Source organism: Euprymna scolopes, chromosome 8 (assembly GCF_053919585.1).
Source record: "Euprymna scolopes isolate OS-2025 chromosome 8, ASM5391958v1, whole genome shotgun sequence".
Taxonomy (NCBI): Eukaryota; Metazoa; Mollusca; class Cephalopoda; order Sepiida; family Sepiolidae; genus Euprymna; species Euprymna scolopes.
The window spans coordinates 24334578-24359571 of record NC_136489.1 but is presented as its reverse complement, the minus strand read 5'-3'; the positions used below and the strand labels follow the sequence as shown (position 1 = coordinate 24359571).

General features: G+C 35.6%; 2 protein-coding genes across 2 annotated transcripts in view; both read right to left on the bottom strand.

The window, feature by feature from the left end:
- LOC145283512 (uncharacterized) overlaps positions 1-24994 on the bottom strand; it is a 70069-nt gene that overhangs the window by 6775 nt on the left and 38300 nt on the right. The window contains exon 2 of the mRNA XM_080132349.1: positions 1641-1708. Coding sequence (XP_079988475.1) covers positions 1641-1692 — 52 coding nt within the window. The 5' untranslated portion in view covers positions 1693-1708. The remainder of the gene's footprint in view (positions 1-1640; positions 1709-24994) is intronic.
- On the bottom strand, positions 18963-19454 carry LOC145284095 (uncharacterized). Its single transcript, XM_080133160.1, has one exon. It carries the CDS (start codon positions 19452-19454, stop codon positions 18963-18965), a length of 492 nt encoding a protein of 163 aa, XP_079989286.1.

Sequence of the window (24994 nt, the reverse complement as noted above, 5' to 3'; positions counted from 1 at the left end):
TCTCTATCTGTGCCTAAATTTAAACACATATTCCATGACCATGGCTTCCCCCCAGAACTGCTCGTCTGTAGAACATTGTTCCGCTGTTCTGCTTTCCGGTTGAATACAACATGGTAGCTTTCAAATCCAATGTAAACAAGTTCTTGTTGAGCAGTCACCATAAATAATCAAATTCTACCCAATTTACGCCATTAACGATTACTAAACTACCACCTTATATTCATTAACCTTTATCCTAGAGTGGCCTTCGAGGCTTGATGAGTGCTGATTCCCAAGTAAAATTAAAAAAATGCACTTTGTATTTGGATTTCAAATGCCAAATAGCAAAAGCGTAGAAAGGGGAATTAAAGGAGGACGAATATTGAAGAAATATGAAAGGTTGAAAAGACAAGAAAAAAGGGAAAACGCCATAAAAAAGGGAAAAACCAAAAAGATTGTCAGGACATTTTCAAACAACGGAAAATGAAGACAGTATCACGAAAAAAATCCACAATCTCAATAATCTTCTAATATTATACGGCAGAAAGAATTCCTTCCTCTGGTTGTAAATTAGAAACATAGAAGAGTTACAGAGCATTAAGCAAGTTGGCAACCTATTATACGAGTATTTATGCGAGACAATAAGCAAACGGGAATGTATAAAGGATTGTGCAGGTTGATTTGTCTTTGAGTTTGCGGTGTTGCCAGTGTAAGTGGCGGCAACGAAGACTACGCTTAGTGGGAATTATGTAAGAAGCAAGGAAAAAAGATTTCCCCGGAAAAATAATATAATCGGCAGTGCAGTCTTATATATATATATATGTATATATATATGTATATATATATATATATATATATATATATATATATATACAAAAGTGAACGTGTCTGTCTGTGTGCCTGTGTACATTTCCTTACGCAATAACTGTCAATTTTCAGTCTACAGACTCGAAATTTTATATACAGGGTACTGAGATCTGAGAAAATCTTTGTAATCCGTTTTCGGCCAGAAATTTGGCTAAGGGGTCAAAGTTCAACGATTTGACCTTGGAGAACTATACCAAACTCCTCCGCCAATTTTGGGTATAAACACTTGGAATTTTAGATATAGGTTCGTTGGACATGAATCTAACTTGATTTGAGCCCAAAACAATAAATGTTAAGGGGTTATAATACGGGTCAAAGTTAAAAAAAATTACCGCTTTTTTTTTTTTTTTTTGCTCAACATATACCTCGAAACACCCGGGCAACGCCGGGCTAAAATGCTAGTTATTTATAAAATACGATCGACGGGCAGATTTTAAAATAATATTTTGTTGCGAAGTAATAATGCAAGTGCAAGCATTCTTAAGCAACACTGGGCTGGACAGCTCATTAAACATTAAAAAAAGGTTTTCGTCGCCGAAACTTTCTCCAAATCGAGTTAAGTTCTAACCTCTTGGGAAAGGCCGTTAGAGACTTGTAAAATCCTGAACCGTTAGTTCTCATATCGTTACGATTTTTCTCATTTTATTTTTGTCTAAATCTATGGTCGTTGAACAAGAGGAATTTTCGGGATATTACGCAACAAAATCCCAGGGAGAATTATTTAAGTATTTAAAAATTTCCATAACCGACACATGAAAAATGAAATATATATATATATATAAACCTCTCCTTACTTTCAACTTGTGCTATGCACAACGTGAGGACGATAAGCGCGAACGTCTTCATTCTTTTTGGATAATGCCTGAAAATATAAAGAAGCAACATTCAATTATTTTAATTAATCAGAAACATGTGACCAATTTGCGTCTCCATTCATGCAATTCTATTTGTTAACAATAATTAATTCAGTTGAAGATATGACAAAAAAAAAAGAAAAAGAATACACACACATATATACTTATAATTATAAATAATATACATAAAGTTATGCCTAGAGACACTAGTGTTTCATGCTTTCGGATTCACCAGTGTAGAAGATAACAATTCCTACTGATCGAGAGACACCTTTTATTCCATTTTCTAAGCCTTTGCTTCCCCTCAGACTGAACTGTTTGTCAACCTCTGTTATATACCTAGTTAACATTAGAGTAAAGAAGGACCAACTAGCAATACTTTCAAGCAAAGATACACTGGCCATAAAAGTTCCTTCACGAATTCAAAGCATAGCGATAAGACATCATTGACTGTATATTATAGTGAACTATTAGGAAAAAAACAACATCAATTTTTAACTGGGAAATTCTGAAAAATTTGCTAATCACTTACATATCCTTGTTTCCTTTGCTTAAATGAAAGACTCTTTATCAACAAATTTAAAAGTAAAGTATAAACTCCTAAATAAGAAACAAGAAACATTAATAAATTGTAGGTGTTAAAAATCACATAGCCTATATCACTCACATACTCCCCCCCTTAGGTCCATATCAAATACGCCCCTAAGACTAGATATACTAAGATCCAACAAAAATGTACCTTTTCATTTAAATCTACACAGAATTTAATATCGGCTAATTTCATTACTACACCATCTTTGTCAGTATTACTCTGGAAAATCATTCCATATATTACTTCCAAGCAATTTCTCTACATATTCCAAATATTTGGCTGCCAATGAATCAAAGTTCAAAAGATTTGAACTTTGTAGTTTCTAACAAACGATTCAGCCAATTTTGGACCTTAACATTTGAAATTTTACATAAATGGCGTTCAGACATGCAGCAAGCTTTTTAATCAGTTTTTGAGTGAAAATTTGGCTGCCAAGAGATCAAAGTTAAAAGAGTTGACTTTTGCAGACTCTACCAAACTCCTTCGCCAATTTTAGATCCAAACACTTGAAATTTTAAATGTACGTTACCTGGACATGAGTCAAACTTTTGAATATATATATATATATATATATATATATATATATATATATATATATATATATATAAGTATACATATGCATATATATATATATATATATATATATATATATATATATATATATATATATATATATATTATGTATGTTGTTTTGAAAAAAAGAAAAAGCCGAATGAATTTATGAAATAATCAACGTTTCGTCCCTATTTCAGAGGACATCTTCAGGATATTAAAAGGAAAAATGCAAAAAATCGGGAAGGAAAACATGTGTGTGTATGGGCGTCATACACACACATGTCTTTCTTCCCGATATGGGTAGGATTCTAATACTGCTTTCCTTTCATTTTCGTATGGTCTGTGATCAGTTTCTTTTTTTTTTTTTTTTTGCATTTTTACTTTTAATATCCTGAAGATTCATCTGAAATAGGGACGAAATGATGATTATTTCATAAATTTATTCGGTTTTTTCTTTTTTTCAAAACAACATAACGTCAACCATCGCTGGTATTTTTATTTTATATATATATATATATATATATATATATATATGTGTGTGTGTGTGTGTGTGTGTGTGTGTGTGTGTGTGTGTGTGTGTGTGTGTGTGTGTGTGTGAAGACTTATTTTATCTTATATTGTTTACATCTTATCTTCTATTTTTTTTGGGGGGGGGGGAATCCATTATTCTTTACATTTTACTTGAAACACTTTTTCCCACTATTGTTACCATTATTAAAAAGAATTATTATCAAAAATTATCATTGCCAATTATCATAAATATCGCAGTCACCAACATGTTTATCCCTTATTAGATTCTATTTTTAATTATCATTATCACTATTAGAGTAGGTGGTCATATCTAAGCATGGAGATAAATTAACCATATATATTTTGAGAGTTTATTATCATTATTGCTATTCAACTTTCGAAACTTCGCGTAGCAAATAAATAAAAAGGCTATGATGAGAAATGCGAGTGAGTGTGGGGTGAGTGAACGAGGATGGAAGATAAGGAAAAAGGAAAACGACACGCCTTTTCTTCTTTTCTCCCTTGCGTCTTTTCCTTTTCTTCCTTATCTCTTAACCTTTTCACTAATGTTTGTAGAGATGAGTGTAGTGGGGCAGGGATATACAAGAGGGCAACGTAAGTTGAACATTTTCTGACCACGTAAAAAATCTAGTCAAATTAAAAGCATTTTATAACTAAATAACCTGATTAAATCTGAAGACCCTTTTTTCCTTACTGATTGAACCTATAAAAATCAATATGCTTAAGATTTATGATGGCCATCACGTACGCATATGTAATACTGTTCTTTACCATTCATTTCCTCTCTCTCATACTGTAACTCCCCATCCTTTTCGCACCCCTATTAGGCCTTAATTACATTCAACCAAATCTTATTTTTTCACAAGATTTGACAGACCTCCTGATACTAACTCCCTGTGATATTTTCTTTGCAAACTGTGCTGTATAAACTGTATAACCTGAAGAGTTCTCTAGTTACTGGTAACTAGCTGACGGAAACATGCTCATGGCTGTGTAGCAACATATTACTGCTTATGTAAAAACAAATGAAGAGTATATCCTGCTCTACTTTTGTATTGAACATTCTTGTACTAACCTCGTTAAACTTCATTGATTAGTTAACCTCTGGAAAACCTCAGATTATTGTATATATATATATATATATATATATATATATATATATATAATCATTTACTATAATAATTATTAAATACCTACTGACACTAGTGTTTCATCCTTTCGGGAATCATCAGTGCAGAGTGTCACAATTAATGCCAGTCGAGAGATTTGAACCTTGGGAACAGAATTCATTTCTGGCTTCATTAGCAAGGACCCGAACCATTCGACTACCATCAACCACGATAAACCAATGAAATATTTTTAAACCAAATAAATATGCCCAAATTTTCCTACATTTGTATGTATATAGTGTCCTGGCAAGCCAACTTCAGGATGAATTTTGCTTAGGGTTTTTTTTCAATCTTTGCTTGGTTGTCTCCCTTGTGGCCTTAACAGGCCATTAAGATTATTTTTAAGGTTTAAATAAAACAGTAGATGTATGTATGTGTGTCTCTGTGTGTATAAATATTTAACTGCTATATTCTTCAACAATAACACTGGAATTAACAGGAAATAGTCAGCACACACCAAGAATGGTTTATAATGAGTAAAATCTGTGCTTGGATAGATGAATAGCGCATACAGACATCAGCAACTTGAATTACAAAATGTTCGTTTCAACTTGTTTGCATTTCTATTAGTATGCGCAAGGGCAAACTAATCATACTTAAAAGTAGTTTAATTCTTTTTATTTATCTTGTAACTCAAACGGTAGTGAACGCAGCTGGAGCACTAATTGTTATGGTTTTAATCTACCTGATGTCATTTTTTTTAATCTTTTGAAATCAGTACTATATATATATATATATATATATATATATATATATATATATATATATATATATATTTCTACACAGTTGAGATCCCTAGCCCTAGACGTAAGAAAGCCATTTACTCTAATAGCTTCTTCTCCAGAACTGCAGGACTGCAGGACTTTGGAATTCTCTTCCAGTTTCCTAATTCCCCAACTGTACTGACATGCAGAAGTTCAAGTGTAATGTGAACAGACATCTTGCTGCTAAACTCCATACATAGTACCCCTGCAACTTAGGCCTGTGATGGTAGCCCCCTTCATCAAAGTGGTAATGTGCCTTGTTTGGGGTAAAAATGTAATATATATATATATATATATATATATATATATATATATATATATATATACTCAATAGAGAACCGGCTCTGTTATAAATACGAAATCGGCATGAATTAAAATATATTAAAGTATATTTTACGCCCGATAAAGTCGGGCTCACCCCGCCCCTGCTGGTATTTAAAGAAATATTTAAATACACTCATGACAATGTTTTAGTCAATTTGGTATGAATACTAAAGACGTTGTCAGGCGATACTGCTTTTAAGAAGGTCATGTTTTATAAAAAAGTACTCTTTTTTTACAAGAAAGTCACCACCTATCAAGGCCCGGAGGCCACTCAGGGATAAGAGTTATTGCGTGTACAGTAATCAAGGGGATAATATCGTAGTAATCGCTAGTAATGGAGATCTGATAAAGTGTCTTTCTTAAGGGGGCGGTTCAACAGGAACTTGTTTATGCTGGACTTGAAGACATCCAAGTTGTAGTCAGGTGGGAAGCAGGCAAACGGAAGTAAGTTCCACAGGCGTGCACTTCTAAGAAAGAAGCTTTGTTCGTGGAATCTACAGATAAAGAGTGGGGAAAATTACTGACAGTGGTTTCAGCTAGACGGGTGTTTTTCATGAAAGATTAGTGATGGGGGACCAGAGATTAGAGCTCAGACAAGCACTTGCCATGGAAATAACAATAAAACAACGACAGGCTTGCAACGTCTCTTTTGTGGGAGAGAGGTTCCAGGGAAGAGAAAAGGGCATCCCACACTAGGCTACGAAGTTTATTTTGTACTCTAATATTTTGTACTTTAATATGTTTTTAGCAGCTCCTGCCTAGATATGGCAGCAGTACTCCATCCTTGGACGTACTTGGCTTTTATATAGATAGAAAATTGCATCAGCAGTGAGATATCTACTGGAGCGGTAGAAGGATCCCACCATTTTTCCAGCGACCTTGGCAACAGATTTGATGTATGTGTTCCATTTCAGATCAGGAGTAAAGGTCAATCCCAGAAGCTTGTCAAAACATGGGGCCTCCCCATGACGAGAGCCATCCATTTCAATTGATGCCAGATGGGGATCAGAGCGTTGATGATGTAAAGATAGAAGCTTGGTTTTAGATGCATTAAAAGTAACCAGCCACCTCTTCCTCCATTGTACCACTTGCTCAAGATCAGAGAAGAGAGAATCAGAGAGAACTTTGTCATTTACGGCCTTTGATGTGTTGCCATAGATCAGTGGTTCTCAACCTTTTTTTTTACTCATGGACCCCTTTTCCCTTCTTTTTTTCTAAGTTGACTCCTTCATAACTATTGGTCAAAAGACAATCTTCTATTTTTCACTCATATAAATTTTGAGGTTTTAATAATCAAAGAAATATTATATAATTAAGCTTTATTTTTAAATGAAAACTAATTTAATGCAAATAAAGTATTCTACAACAACTACAATAATGATAAGTTTTGTTATGTTTTGCCTGTGGACCCCCAGAAATATTCCATGGACCCCTACGGTCCATGTGGACCCCAGTTGAAAACCACTGCCATAGATGGTCGTGTAATCAGCATAGATGTTAACGAATGATTTAAGCATGTGTTTTGGGAGATCATTGATGTAGATCAGGAAGAGAGTTGGGCCCAGGATCGACCCTTGAGGGACACAAGCATTAATACTGTAGGCTTCTGATTTCTGCTCATCAACCACTACTCTTATGAGCCTATCAGAGAGAAATGATTTAATAATTGAGAAAACATTTCCAGTTAAACCGTAGCTGGAAATCTTGTGAAGTAGGCCTTTATGCCATGCCTTATCAAAGGCCTTTAATATGTCAAGAGCAATTACCTTAGAAAGGAAGCTTTTGTCGAGAGATTCACTAATCCTATGAGATATAACCGTTAGCACATCTTGCTCTATTTTTGATTGAGCAGTTTTATATAAAAATTCTGGATTTTTTAAAAAATCACAGCTACTTTTCTTTAGTATAAAATCAGGTTGGAACCTCTTCCCCCACATGTGATGAAATCGTCATCAACTTAACGTCAAAGAATGAATATTTTTTCTAAGTTTCAGATAAAGAAAATGTTAATTTTGTGAGTATTTGTTGTGTCGTTTTAAAGTTTTAGTATTGGTTTTATATCTTTGAATAGTCTTAATCTGAAATAATTACTTTCTCCTGACCTGCGTTAATCATAACTCATTGCACTGATGATAAATATGTATATAAAATTATATATCGTTTATGCATTCATTCTTTTTGAAGACTGTTATCCTCATCCTCATAGTTTTTTTTTTTTTTGTTTCACCACGTTTCGACAAACTCATCCACTGACCTTCTTCAGGTGATTAAAAGCAACTGGAAAAGGATTGATGAGTCTTGTAACTTGTCTCCAGTAATTACTTCCATAGTGTTGCTGTCCCACCACATTTTGGCCAGCTAATCCTCTGGCCTGCTTTGGATAGGATTGAAACCGCTATCTTCAGACAATGCTTACCTGGAACCAAAGAGGCTCAATGCCTTTATACACTACACCACAGGCCCTGAAAGAAGATGAGGATAACAGTCCACAAAAAGAATGAATGCACAAATTATAGAGCCTCATATCAAAAGATTCCAAAATTAAAAAAAAAAAAAAATTATAAATAGTTGTTCAAGATAAGCTCAAAAACTAATGAACCGATCATTATGAATTTTGAAACATAGCTACTAAGTGTAAGGAAGTATAATATTGGCTATATTTAGTGTAAGTTTTATGCAAAGGGGATAAGAGAGGGTAGAAGTATCAGTAATTCAGTATTTCCCAAATTTCAGTTTCTCTGATGTATTTAAAGAGTGTTTAATGGGCGTAATATAGGCACAACCTATGTGGCTAGAAACATAAAATGTGAACCGTACAAGATTTGAATCTGCCTTCAAAGGAAGGCCACTTCTTGGCGGAGGTTTCTGCCACTTCGATCGATATCGATCCCTCTATTCAATCTCAAGAAACAATGGATAAGGGCAGTTGTGTGTATAATTGTGAGACAAAGGTTGCAAAATCCCCAAAAACATCTCTCATGAATCGGCACTGCTGGAGTCCAGTGAAAGAAGTCCAGAACGACGAGAAACAATGCCAAGATAAGTGGAGAGCATATACAGCACTTGGAATTCCCAAATGGTCACCCATTTTAGTACTGACCAGGCTCAACGTTGCTTAACTTCGGTCATCTAACAGGAACTGGTGTGTCCATGTGATTATGCTGTATTACCTAATGGTAATTATTTGTGCCGTATTACTTCATGGGTAAAAAATTGAGCCAATTAATTACCAAAATTCTTTCATAGAGGTTCTTTCTATTAAAGTAGTGAATACCATTGTTTATAAGTTGAATAACAAAAAAATAACCTTGTGAGGAGAGGCTTCCTCAGTCATGTCCAACCCCTAACAATATCTCAGGAAAAGAGAAGACTACAACTGTGAACTAAACAGCTAGAGAATGCACCTTCTTTCATACTGACATGGTCACCCATCTGTTATTGACCCGGCTCAATATTGTTACTCTTTTCAGGCTTTCCCATCAAGTCCAGAAGCACTTTGACATGTGGAAAACATTAATCTAAACAGACATCTTGTTGCTCAACTCCCTATAGAGTATCCCTGCAAATTATGTCCCAGATAGTAGCCTCTACAACAATGTGGCACAGTGTCTAGTTTGGGGTGAAAATGAAATTTTAAAAAAAGATCAACCATTCGAGAACAACAGTGGCGTGAACAAAAAGTGATGTAACCGGACAGGGCTATAAAACTGCGAATATTGAAATGGAAAACCGTACGGTGCAACAATGCTTTGTCTGCCCTCTAGTGCCCTCAACCAGTGCAGTTTGAAAGCTCTTGCTGAATACAACAATAATACAAACGACTGCATATAAAAGTGTGACCACATGCTTCAATGGCACGCAATAAAAAAGTTATTTTTCTCCTCCCCACCTCCACAACAAGATGATATTACACAAGAATAGGAAAGTGAGATTTAAAAACTCAACACTCTAGAGCAAGGGTCGGCAACCTACGGCCTGCATATCTAGTCCGTACATGCACTTTAATTTCCCTTGAATTTGATTACGAATGACTATTTTAAACATGAAAGATCAATTCAATAAAAGATGAATTCAATAAAATGTCTTCTCTGAATTTGTATCTGACCTAATTTGGATCCTATGACCACATAAACACGATCAAAACTCAATCGGCATAAAATATATAAAAAATAAACATAAAAAAACAAACTGAGAGCCAATTTGACCGACTGACCGGCGGTAGACATAAGGCGGGGACATGTGTATGGAGGTAAGTGTATATGCTTGCAACTATTTGTACTCGTATGCATGTGTATATGTGTTTCGTTTTTGTTTGTAGTAAAATTGTCAATAACACTTTCAAACATGCATGTCATAATTTCATCCATTTCAATTCCGTTGATTTTTTTCACTTTGAAGTATTTTAACGTTACGTGAAGAAAACTATTTTTTATTTTAGATTTTCCTTTGTTTTCTGATTACTCAAGTGTTTATGTTTTAAATATTTAGATTGAATATATGATTTTCCTTAGTTGTTTTATTAAGGACCTTTGTTTTCCACGCAACCTGTACTTATAACACGATCAGGCCCCGGTATCAAATGAGTGGCTGATCCTTGCCCTAAAAGACGAGCATACCCCAGTAGCAATAAACTTCTTCTGAAAGAGAGAAGGCAAAGCCTGGAAAGGTGGATCTCCTAGAACTGCAGAGGACCACACATAACTCAGCCAACTGGGAACAAACCAACTCAACAATGGCCTAGACTCTGTTGGTTTTGGTATTACTTCTTTTTTGCTTTTTTTTTTTACATGGGGGTCACCATTTATCAACGCCCGAAGGCCACTCAGGGATAAGGGTTATTGCGTGTCCAGTAATCAATGAGATAGTATTGTAGTAATCATTAGTATGGGGGGGTTTTGATGGAGTGTCTTACTTAAGGGGGTAGTTTGTCAGGAGTTTGTTTATGTTGGACTTGAAGACGTCCAAGTTGTAGTCAGGTGGGAAACAGGCAAGCAGCAGAGAGTTCCACTGGCGTGCAGTTCTAAGAAAGAAGCTTTGCTCATGGAATCTACGTTTGGATTTAGGCACAGATAAAGAGTGGGGAACATTATTGACAGTAGTTTCAGCCAGACGGTGGTTTCTCGTGAAAGATTGGCGAGGGGGGACAAGAGATTGGAGCTCAGACGAGCACCTGCCATGGAAATAACGATAAAACAAAGACAGGCTCGCAACGTCTTTTCTGTGGGAGAGAGGTTGCAGGGAAGAGAAAAAGGCATCCCCACTAAACCATGAAGTTTATTTTGTACTCTGTCAAGGCAGGATAGGCTGTTTTTAACACTCCTGCCTAGATGTGGCAGCAGTACTCCATCCTTGGACGTTTCTCATAGATGTGAGACAAGGTCATAAGGTAGGGAGATTCAAACCAATGCTTCTGGAAGAGGAGCCCTCTAGCCTATTAAGAATTGCCTGGGAATTCCTCAGTCAAGGCGCCTTGGGTAATAAGCAAGAAACATACTCCAACCGAAAGATAAGGTAAAGCCTGGGAGGGTGAATCTCTTAGAACTGTACAGGATCAGTCAGTTTTAACAGTGAATGGGGAAAACCCCATTTCAATAACAAACTCAGGGTAAAAAGGTTGGGAAACACTGCACTAGACAATAATACTACTTTACGCCAAAAAAAAATGTATATAATATATATATCCCAGCAATTTTTGTTTAGCCAGAGTTCTTGTTTTAAATCCTGATTTCTTTATCTTGTGTCACGTTTTGAACGTATATTATGTTACATATTAAGATGAGGCGTGTTCAAGAAAGACTAGAAAGGTATGAACTGATCATCTGAAAGCTCTTATTTACCTGGCCAACCACCATTAATGCCAAATAACTAATGAGCTCATGCTCTTCAAAATAGAGCCTCGCCACTGAATTCAGTTTCATATTATACCCACAGCAGATTCTATTAAACTTATAGATACCACCATTCTGGATCACAATAAGGGTAGGGTAAGAACTAGGGATCGGAGTAGGCCTGAGAGAAAGGGAAATTAAAGGGTTATGTCAAACTCCAAATTTTAATAAATTAGGCTTTCAGTACCAGATGACAGGGGATTTGTTTTTGATAGAAAGCACTCCAGACAAGGCATGAAGCCATTTGATGTAATGAGCTAAAAATACTACTACTTCCATTCCAAATCACAAACTAGGAAATGATAAGTGTTGGTTGGATAAATTCTGACTCAGAAAACAGCAATTTTTCTCCCTTTATCAGCAACATTGCTCATGGATTGTAAGGACTAAAGGACAAAGCAAAGAAAATTAAATTTTATTTAATGTCTATAGAGGGTAAAAGTGTTTTTATATATTTGGCACATTCATGCTGACACACTGGCTCTCATTAGATTATTGAACTTATGTAACCGAGCGCGGACATGTGTATGCAAGGGCATACAAAATGTGAAATGACGTCACTATAAGGAAAAAGCTATAAAAAGGGAGAGAGCACATCAGAGAAGACGATCACATGAGAGATGTCACAGCCATAATGAGAAGTTACATGTGGTGGGAGAATGAGGAAATAAATTTTATTTTTACAATGGGAAAAAGCGAGTTGACGTTTTTTTCCTATTCTTTGCCTAATTTACAACTGAGGCTACAACGTGTTGGGTAACGTTACACTTAAGCAATGTTGAGCCTGGTCAATAGCAATAGGAATATCAGAGGTTTTGTATAGAAGAACGTTGACAGTAGCTGAAAAAACCTAACGCTATCATCTTCCCATACTGGGATATACATACGACTAGAGACCATTTGTGAATTTCGGTTGGTTTCTTTCGCTCCTCTTCAGGAAGTTAGACATAGGTTTGGATATTTTTGAAAGGCCAGCACACTAGTCTACAAGTAACGGCTAAGCAGAACCATTTGTATTCTTCAGCAGATTAGCAATAAGCTAACCGTTTCTCCACGAGAATGTACATCCTGGTGAAGTGGATCCCCTAGGACTGAAACAAAATATACTCCAGCCCATCAGCAATAAGGCCACTACCAGAGGGACTGTCAGGAAGGTAATGGCACGCTTCCCATATTTGATCTACTACATGGAGTAACCTATTGAATGGTGTGATCTACCTGATGGTGACATCTCCCAAATGGAGTGATCTATGGAGTAGTGTCATCTACTGAATGGTGTTACCTACCAGATGGTATAATCTACCAAATGGTATAATCTACCAAATGGTATGATCTACCAAATGGTATGATCTACCAAATGGTACCCATACCAAATGGCGTCCTGTACTGAATGGTGTCATGTACCATATTTACATATTATTTGACTTCTTATCCAAGATACAAGGCTAGGTGTGGGTTAAATGAAAGTGTGTCTGTGGGAGGAACTGAATACGAACCTGGCAAACTCAGGTGTTCACTTTATGCAACTGGAAAATTATTTACTTCCTTAATACTGCAGGGAGATGTAAAACAAGGTCAGAAGGTGGGGGAAACTTAGCGCCCCTAAAGGAGGAGCCCTCTGGCCTATTAAGAATTGCCTAGAGAGCCTCGGACAGTAAGCAATAAATTTATTTCCTCCCAAAATCGGTCCTGAACAATTTCATCCACGTGACATGACACGATCCTGAACAACTCCCTCGATTTGAACCCAAACACCTCTGACAAGTCGACACAATACAATCCGAAACAATTCCGTCGATTTGAGCTTGAACATCCAAAGATTCGACATATGATCCTGAAAGAAATGACTTAACACGACATGTTACCAGAGCAACCTTGGCAGTTACCTGCCGAATGACTCTGAAGAACCTGAAGTCCTACCTAACTAATATTCCTGGTGAACCAAGTGCAAAAGAGATCCAGACAATTTCACTTAAGGGAACAAATAGGATACTAAAAAGAGCTCTCGGTTGGTTTCAATAAAAAGTAGGGCAATGTTGGCAGCTGATTTGGCTGCCCCATACCCAGCGTTACAATCTTCAAAGGAAGAAAATTAAAAAAAAAAAAATGTATCAGCTTTTTATAGCCCTTGGGTGGCCTCATTTTCACCATACCTAGACCGATGAAGACCTTGGTATACAATTCTTGATCTCTTCCGTGCATGCTCGTCACAAAACACTTAGCTGGTGAGTGATAGTGACAAAAGAGAAACCTAACACTTTCCGTTTGATTTAAGACATAATGCGTGTTCTGTCTAACGTAGAATTGATTCTCTAGCATTTATTTCTGTTTCTTGAACCTTTATCTTAATGAATTCCTACAAATTCGTCACTGGCAGCTTGTCCTCAACGTTTTTTTTTTTTTGTTTTTTGTTTTTTGGCTGGATTCTTCAAAACTTCTTATGGAATAGTTTTCTATCTCTTAGAGTTTTTTTTGGGGGGGGGTCATTATCAATCATTTCTCTTTTCTCTAAAGGCAGAATTGAACAGTACTAGTACTATTTTTTAGTATTTCGTTTATCTAATCGAACTTAGTTTACTTGTTGTCCGCGTATGAAACTATATAATCTCTCGTAACTTGGCGATTATTAGCATAATTTGTATTTTATTTTATTTCTAGCAGTATATCATATGCTCAATATTTTTCTATTCTGTAAGTATATTAAGTCTACGACTCCCCTTAAAGTCTTAGTAAACTCCCCACTTTTGCCTTGTCTTTATTTTCTTAGTGAATCCCTGTCCTATTTGAGTTTTTGATAAGGTACAGAAACCTATTTGCAGTTTTACTGGTCCAAATCTACTTTCTTTTCTGCAACTTCTTTCTCACACACGTACTGTTGCAAGTATCAGTCTTTTTCTTATTATGGTATTTGTTCTTCAGAATTGTCTGATTTCTGCTTCTTTTTAATCATTTGTCAAGTGATCTTCGTCAATTCGCTGTTTTAAGATCTCATTGAAATACAACTTCCTATTCCAGTAGCTTCTTTCTAAGAACATCAAGCTTGTGGAACTCTCTTCCTGCTGATTGTTTTCACCCTACTTTTAACCTTGGATTTTTCAAGACCAACATCAATAGGCATCTGCTGTCTTTGCTATGATTTTCTTTCTTGTTTGTTCATTACATTCAGTTCAAATATTCTGATTTCCAATTCCGAGTCCCAACATTTATATGAAACAGCGTAACGGGAAAAACCTAGTAAATCACTATTGGCTTCGCTCTGGTGGTGTGCATTGCCGATGAAACTTAGCGGTACTTATATATCGTTGAGGAAAAACAATTTCTAACAGACAGTTCCAGCTGTAGCAGGACGAACTCAACAACTCAAAAGATTTATATATATATATATATATATATATATATATATATATATATATATATATATATATATATATATATATATATATATATGTGTGTCTAGACTGTCTCGTGGGAAGAAGGCGGGAATGTTTAGAGTCCGAAGTCATTCGTCTCCTAAAGAAGGAAAGAAAAAAGAACCATGTGGCGCGATGAAGGAAGAATGATATGTGTGCGAGTGGAAGGGTGGTACGTTATTGAACGCTAGCAAAGTGGCCGAGGGAAAAGGGTGACGGACTGTAAAATAAAGATGACAAACGTGACGAAAAGTACAGCAGTTCAAGGCGAGAAGGGTACAGATGTGTAAATAGTTAAAATAATAGAGAAATAGAGCAGAAGAACGGATATATATATATATATATATATATATATATATATATATATATATATATATATATATATATATATATCCGTTCTTCTGCTCTCTCTCTATATATATACATATATATATATATATATATACATATATATATATATACATACATATATATATATATATGTACATACATATATACATATATATATACATATATATATACATATATATACACATACATATATACATACATATATGCATACATATATACATATATACATACATATATACATATATATAGATACATATATACATATATATATACATATATATACATACATATATATATATACATATATATACATACATATACACATACACATACATACATATACACCTACATATATACATACATATGCATATACATACATATACACATACATACATATACATATACACCTACATATATACATACATATGCATATACATACATATACACATGTTGGTTGGTTGGTTGTTTTTGTTTTACGGCATATCAACCCTTTTCGGGTTATTTAATGCCGAATCCAAAGATTTTGAAGAAAATTTTTTAATAGAATATATTGGTTGTTTTCAAATCATTTTCTATTTAACCCATAGTTGAGACCCTAACAGGTACTACCACTCCGGGTCAGAGTGGACCTGGGAGCAATGGTAATTAAAGGGTGGCTCCAGACTCCCCAAAGCCCGCAAGCTGGGGCCTCACCACTGGATATAGTTTAAGGTCATATCCAGGACCCATACATATATACATACATATACATGCATACATATATATACATACATACATACATACATATACATGCATATATACATACATATATGCATAAATACAAATAAATGACAAAAGCCTATATTCCAAATGTCATGATCTTGACCATCTTACAATTTATTTCTTTAATTTCGTTGACACTTAAAGTTCTTGACTAACTGTTTTGTAGCACAAGATCATTAATTTATTATTATTTATTCATTTAATTATTATATCAATCAAAAATGGCATAATGTAAGCTAAAAATAAGGTAATTTCAACTTCTCTTCCAATTTTCGCATTTTGTATTTTTGTCCAAATGTATTTTATTTTCTTTTGGTTTAATTGATATGTTCTACGTCTTCTGATGAGTTATGGCAAAATAGATTCATCGATTGATATAAGAATTAAATGAATGATTTTGTGCTACGAAACAGTTACTGTCAGGAATTGTAAGTGTCAACGGAATTAAAGGAATAAATTGTAAGATGGTCAACATTACGAAATTTGAAATATAAACTTTTGTCGTTTATTTGTTATATGCTCTGTAAGAGCTTCTTAAATTAAGGATTTGTATTTATAAAAAGTGAAATATAATTGATAAAATCATATTTCCACAGAAATATATATATATATATATATTTATATATATGTGTGTGTGTGTGTGTGTGTGTGTACTTACTAGGTATGAGTAAAATGGCGGAATATATAGGGGGACAACTAGTGCCCATTGACCATCTTCGGGTGGTCCCCCAGTGTAGTTTCACTTTTTTTTTTCTTCTTTTTTTATGCCCTTGTAAGCAATAACAATATTACTTACTGAACTGCCATGTCGAAAATAGTAATATATCCAAATATTATGAAAATCCATCGCAAAGAACAGCTGCTATTGTGTTTTTAGTAAAAAAAAAAAAAAGAATCTTTCGATGATGTGAGAAAAATAAATTAAACATAGGTATGGACTGGCGGATAAAGGGACATAGTTTGGAAAGCCAGTTTATCATAATTTTTTGCAGGTTTCTGACTACTTTTTGATTGTATTTGAAAGATTAAAGCCTAAAATTCATTTCCAAAAAGAAAAAAAAAATCTAGTACAAATTAAAAAAAAAAGGTATAATGAAAAATGTTTTCACGGCGACATTCAGAATCTGACAAATTCAGCTAAATTTTGAAATTAAACAAATTTATTAGAAGATATTAGTTTTCTGGGTATATTTCGGAGATAATTAGTGAAGTCCTAAGATACTGAATTAAATAAAAAATACATTGTTTGTACAAAAAATATTTTAATTAACTTCCAAAAGTGAGAGATTCTAGCTTCACAGAATTACAACAAACGAAAAATCGTCCAAGTGTGAATTCTATGGAAACTTGAAATGTCAAAAAGTCAAAAGGCTGTCTGAAAATGACGTCAGGTAGTTAAAGGGAGTGAAAGGAATGCTGGTTTTCTTTTTTCCCCAGCCGTACATCAGTACATTCCTATCGTGAACCGCTTGTATAATTTTTATCATTTGTTAATTTAATTATTTTTCTATGTTCCTGATTTTAAATTAAAAAAATATTTTCATTTTTGAAGATTATATAAAAATTATGTTAGGCTGAAAGTTTCACATTCATTTAAGCAAGGAAAATATTAGAACCATAGATATAAAATTGTGCGAAACATGTAATCTTAAAAAAAAAGTAGAAATATTTTTGCAATTATAATTTCTTGTATGAGAATATGAAATAAACAATGTTCAATTCAATAATAATATCGGTAGTTCGAGAAATTATTTTTTCTTTGAGTTATATCGAATTTATTAATACGGATTTAAGGGGCTTTTTTGTAATGTTCCTGAAAAAATAAAGTTTTCTTTTTTATTGCTACAATAATGATTTATTTTCATAAAAAAAGCGAAAATAAATTCATTCATTTTTTTACTACTGAAAACCATAACTTTAATAGAGGTGTTTTTTGTTTAAACAACTTAATACATTTTCACTAAGATTCAAATAAAAATAATTGGTTCATTATATTCCGTCATCATTATTTAATAAGTACTGAAAATTTCATTTAAATTCGTTAATTTCCTGATTTTTGGTGAATTTTTAAGTAAAGGGAAGGGGTGAAAATGTCTATACACTTTGAGCATCGGCTATTCATTTTGCACGTACCTAAAATACATACATACATATATATATATATATATATATATATATATATATATTTATATATATATATTTATATATATATATATATATTTTTATATATATATATATATATATGATGATTGCAGCGTCTTCACAGATGATTGCCATCTCAAAATTCATGTACTTTATTAAGTATCTTTTCATGTGTCCTCAGGTGACTTTCTTTTTTTATTTTTTATTTTTACACAGAGATCACCACTTATCAAAGCCCGGAAGCCACTCAGGGATAAGGGTTATTGCAAGTACATTACGTTAGTGTGGAGATTTGATGAAGTGTTTACTTAAGGGGGGGGCGGTTCATTTTAAGACCTGCAATTGACTTATAGGGGCGATGACATACATGGCATACATGGCACACCAAGTTCAATGTCTTAATGGCGTTGATCAAATCCGGATGAGGAATATTGTCTTTGTACATAACTATTTGCCTTCTAAGTGCAGATGTAGAGCTACATACCTTACTGCGTATTACACACACTATGCTATGACAGCGCTGTGGAACAATGAATGACGATGGTTTGTTATTGTGAGACTTCAGGTGGCTCATTCCTTGCCTTTGAAAGGAACAACTCGATCACACGTTTCACAGATCCAATTTGCATGGTTGCCTGGCAAAAATTCCAGTTCTCCCCTTCGAAGTGCCCTTTTCAGCTTTGCATGTTTCACCCTCTTAACCAGAAGAGAACCACAGCCATTTTTTTACCAATTTCCACATGATCAACTGCAGTTTCTTCCCAGGTGTCAGTATCAATATCTGTATCCCTCAGAAATGCTTTTGAGGCCATCCTTGTAACGCATTCTGGGTTTATGTTGTGGACGCTTACCACTTGCAAGTTCTCCATAGAAAAGTCTCTTCAGGAGACGATCATCACTCATACGTACAATGTGACCTGTCCAGCGCAACTGCACAGTTGTAACCATGATTTCAAGGTTTGGGCACTGTGCTTTTTCTAGTACCTCTGTGTCTGGTATGCACATTTGACATTTGATATTCAAAATTTTTCTCAGACACTTAAGATGGAAATGGTCGAGAACCTTAATGTGTCTTTGGTGAGTCGTCCATATTTCTGCAGCATATAGAAGCACTGTGACAACACACGCCATATACACATCCACCCTGGTCTTAATGGTGAGTCGATGGTCACTCCACACCCTCTCCTCGAGTTTCCTAAATGCAACAGAAGCTTTTTGAATGTGGGTGAATATCTCGGCATCCAAGGAGCCATCCAACTGACCCATAAAATTATCGCCCCATTAGCCTCCTCCCACTTTTCGCCAAAATATTTGAGACCATAATTAACCAGGCTCTAGTCTGGCACCTTGCAGATGCTAAACTTCTGACTGACAAACAATATGGATTTAGACAAGCCCGTTCCACAGCTGACATCCTCACTGCAATCTCTGAATGTATATACCATTCACTGGACAAAGCGGAGGAGGGCAGAGCGGTAGCTCTAGATATATTTAAGGCTTTTGACAGGGTATGGCACAAGAGTCTCCTCAGGAAAATTAAATCATACAGTATCACTGGTAGAATACTTAGCATAATTAAATCCTTCTTAGATAAGAGAAAAATCCAGGTTGTCCTCGACGGTCGAATATCTAAACAGTGTGATATAAATGCGGGAGTGCCTCAGGGGTCTATTCTTGGACCTCTATTGTTCCTGATATTTATTAATGACCTCCCCGGCAAAACTGCCTCTGAGATGGTATATATGCTGATGACACTACACTCTATAACAGGCATGACAGGAAAACAAATGAACACATATCTAAAGAAATGGCAAAAACACTAGAGGATGACCTCCAATCTGTAGTGGAATGGGGACATAAATGGATGGTCACATTCAATGCTGCCAAGACTAAACTGGTTTCCTACAATAACTACAAGAAACCTTCTCTGCCACCAATAGCAATGGCCAGTGACTCCCTGTCTAAGAGTACATCTTTCAAACTACTTGGCCTAACGTTCACAGGAAACATAAGCTGGAACAATTATATTGAAAACATTGCCAGGGCCGCTGCAAAAAAGGTAGGCTCTCTCTACCGTGCTAGAAAACTACTGACACCTGAAAGTATCCTGTATCTCTATAAGGCCACCATTCGCCCATGTATGGAGTATTGTTGTCACATCTGGGCTGGTGCATCTACTTCTAGTCTCTCGCTCCTAGACAAGGTTAAAAAAAGAGTTGCCAATCTGATAGGCCCTGAACTGGCATCTAAGCTTCAGCCTCTGTGCCATCGACGAAACGTTGCATCCCTCTGCTTGTTCTACAAGTATTTTAATGGTGAATGCTCTGACGAACTGCAGACACTTGTGCCCCCACGACGCAGACACCCTCGACAAACCCAACAGGCAGCTAAATCCCACCCCCACACTGTAGAGATCCCTAGATGTAAAACATCTTTCTACTCCAGTAGTTTCTTCCCCAGAACCGCTAGACTCTGGAATTCCATTCCAGGATCATGCTTCCCTAACTGTACTGACATGCAGAAGTTCAAGTGCAACGTGAACCGACATCTTGCTGCCCAAATCCCTACATAGTGCCCCAGTAGTTGCTTACCCTGATAGTAGCCCCCTACACCAAAGTGGCAATGTGCCTTGTTTGTGGTGAAAATGTAATAAAAAAAAATAAATAAAAATAATACACTTCCAAGGTAGACAAGTTCATTCACCAATTCAAGCCAAGAACCAAGATGTTTGGTTCAATTTGCTCCTCCCAGGGAGAAGCATGAACAGCACCTTAGTTTACTTCAAGCTGATTTTGAGCCCGAATGCATCACAGGCTCGTAAAAAATCACCCATGTCATACTCAGTGTGAACAAGAAAGTCTGCATCATCTGCATAAAGAAGTTTCCTGATCAGATATTGAAACTCTTTTGATTATGCATTGAATCTCCTAAGGTTAAAAACCTTTCAAAATGTCCTGAAGTGTAATAGGATATCTAGGTCACAACTTGAGAATGAATACCACAACAGAACCGTAAATAGATAGAAAAAAGAGTTGGAGCAGGAATTTCTCCTTGCTTTATACCATTGTCAATAGATATTTCATTCGAGAGCTGACCATTGAATGCAACTCTAGCTTTCATATTTCGATGCAATTCCCTAAACATATGCACAAATGTCAGCGGGCAAACAGCTTACCAAGCACCCTCTACAAAGCATCTCTACTAACTGTGACGAATGCTTTTATCAGATTCACAAGACCTGATATAAGAAGGAAGAAGGACCAAATACCTGATAAAAACGTCAAAAAATTGTTTTTGAATCTTTTCTGTCAGAGGCAGATTATATGTTGGACCATCATGTGCTTTTCATCTGCCTTACTTCTCTTTGGAGAATAGCCTTATAATCAGATGTATTCCCTTGCATTCCTTGAATAAGGATATTCTCATAAAGACGATGTTTCTCTTGAAGTAGGTTACTGATTTCCTGATAATTTTCATCAAACCAATCTTTATTTTTTCTTTTTTTTTTTTTGCATCTGAACCAGTCGAATATACTTGTTCTTTGTAATTTTCCCACGATCCATCAAAAACGATACTGTCTAATGTCTCCTTCACACGAGTCAGTGACTCAGGATTCTTTAGCTTGTCAACATCAATGCATTTAAAAACCCATGTCATGTGTACCTTCTTGTGTATGCACAGTTTGAGTTTTCCTTGAACCAATCTATGATTCGACTCACATTTAGCACTACGCATAACATTGGAGGTATCTACAACATTGCGTTTGCGATAATAAAATCAGATGGTCTTGCTTGGATCTGGGATGCATCCAACTAATTTTGCGCTTGTCTTTCTGATGGAGATGGAAGAAAGTATTGCAGAGTACCAATGACTGCTCAGAACAAAATTCCAGCAACTGCTGTTAATTTTGCGAGTTCCATTACGCTCTAGTGCATTCCATGTCTCCCAGTCCTTTTCAACATGAGTATTTAAGTCACCTTGAATTATGAGCTTTTTATTGTTAGGTACTGATGATATTGCCTTACTGAGTGCTCTGTAGAAAACCAGGATGACTTCGTTCGCTTGCATGGTTGGAGTATAGATGAAGAAAATCGAGAGGAATCGACTGCATGAAAGTGGAATTCTAAGTTTCATGATTTGATCAGTCACAGCAGAGGGTCTTTCAATCTCGTCCATTAGAACTGATTTTATTGCGAATCCCACCCCGTCATTACGATATTTGCCCTTTGGCTTTCCAACCCAGATTGAGTATTCTGAGCCTATCCCAATCAAATGGTTTTCCTGATAGAGCAGCTATACCAATACTTAATCTCTCAAGTTCTCTAATCACTAGAGTTGTTCTTCGTTCTGGATGTTTTGATTGGTCAATATCCAAACGATTTTTGACATTCCAACAGGTGATGTTTAATTTGTAGTGCATATTAGCATACGCTTTGCTATTATTTCTCGTATTTTTATCCTGCGTGAGTGAACAGCCGTCAGTTGCAGGTTTTGACCAGCTTAAGTTGACAGGCAATGTTTAATGCACCTTTTCTAGCATCTTCCTACAAGGGATACGTGAACAGTGTTCTACCTGAACAAGGCTGCTCAGCCACAGAAGTCTCTACCGAAATCTGTCCCTGCGGATGAAAACAGGATAGCGATGTTAAGATAAGACCCCTGTCACCTACGTGTAGATATGTGACAATGCACTTCCAACCTGTTAAGTCTGTGCTCGTCACCACTCTTCCACCGCCGTAGGACTTTGAAAGGACAGCATCAACAGCTGCAGACATCTGTACATCATTGAATTTAAGTGATGTTAGCTTGTGCCACACTTACACTGGCCTTTAAAACAATGATCCAGTGACAAGCAGAAGCAAGATTACTGGTCGTATTTATGGCTGCAGGTTTTATATAAAAGTTTTCCTTCTTCTACACGAGTTGCCTTCATTATGGCTAAAGGAGCCACGTCTGACCCATCATGGAAAGACTATTGCACATGCTGAGACTGCCCAGCACACCAGGCCCGATGGGTTTGGAGTTGGAGTTTTCCGTCTCCTAGATGAAAGGCTGACAAGTTCCATCTACCCTTGCTAGTTAAACCATAACTGGGAGCTGGTTTGTGGGCAGCAGGGCGTATCCACACGCTGGCGGGCTTACATGTCGCACGTCTGGGAACAAGCTACTTTGAAGTCCACTGCGTTTCAGCCTGGGGCTGCGAGGGATCGAGTTTCCATGCTGTACACCACATAGGGTTTGGTTGTTGCTGAAGACGAAAAAGATGATGATCACACACACACACACACACACACACACACACACACACACGCACATATATATATATATACCATAGACTACTACACAATTCAGGTAATTAGCTTTCCAACGAGCATTTATTTGTTAAATTCTGCTCAATAGTCGCTAGGATTTAGTATTTATTAAATTGCCAAAAATTTATTGCCACCTAAGTCCTAGTGAAGACCAATGGTTGTTGCTAGTGAGAAATCAATGATAAGCGGCTGCAAAGGTTATCGAAATGTGTGGAGAGTGATGGAAATCTGGGAGGACATATTGTTACCCTGACTCCAGGGAACACTAACGGTTATTATAAGTGAATAATCGCTGATAATGACCTAAACTAGTGAACACAAATACTACTAATAATAGATAGACTTCAGTCTATATATAAAGTTTTAGTTCCTGTCTGTTTATTCGAAATCTCCTCCAAGAATTTTGGAGATAAACCCACATGACCGTATGTATCCTGACATTCAATTACGCAGGTGCCTTTAATAATTTTATTTCATTTTAATCAAGGGGTGAGTACAACATTATTGTGCAATTGCGCTTTACATTCATAAGAAAGAAAATAATTTCATTTTTATTTTCTTTATTTATTACTAGAAAATTATAAAAATAAAAATACAAAATAAATGCTTAAATGTTTATTCACTCCAAATAATGCAAATTGTCACCCAAACGCAAGGGACTACTAACCATTTACATATGCCTACAGGGGCATTCTTAGTAAGCAACGAGATGTCTGTTCACATTTGCACAGAAACTCTTGCATGTAAGTATAGTTAAGAAGGGGTTCCACTAAAAATGTACAACCAAAATTATGCCCTATAAATGTGACTGACTGCTCCTGCTGTTTGTCATATAGAAACAATGTGTAAAGTAGCTTGAATCGGCAGGAGCCGAATTGGATATTTAGTCGTGCCGGATTTTGGTTGTACAAAAGGAGATTTACTAAAATTTCAGAACTAAATAATGTACGATTATTTGCTCCTGCTGATGATTTGCTATTAAAGCAACCTCGTCACGGACGAATTACTGGGTTTGTCAGCGCAAAATATTGTAAAAACCTGTTGTGGTATTATTAAAATAAACAATAAAATGAATTTATTCAAAAGTTTCAGTCAAAATATTTTTAGATTTATATTTACAAAAAATAAATTACTTTTACAAATATTCTCTCTTAAGGCAGATAGGAAATAGATACAGTCGTATTTATTGACCTACTGAACTCCTTATAAACTGAAACAATTTTTCCCCCAATTCTTTGTGGCACTTTTTTTCGGGTTTTTTTTTTGTTTTTTAACGTTTGTAAAAAAATAAGCAAGTTTTTTTGTTTTTTTTAATTAGTCGTACTTTGATTTTATTAATTATGTACGACTAAAAATTAAATACGGTTTCATGTACGTCTAATTAAATCCTAAAAAGACTGAGACAATTATTTGGCACACCGTTTTGGAAAAAATAATTCTCAGTCATTAAGATTTTTATTAGTTAAAGCAACAGTTTCAAGTTTAATTTAAAAA

Coding starts and splice junctions, on each gene's coding strand:
- LOC145284095 (XM_080133160.1), bottom strand. CDS start 19,454: ATGGGTCAGTTGGATGGCTCCTTGGATGCCGAGATATTCACCCACATT.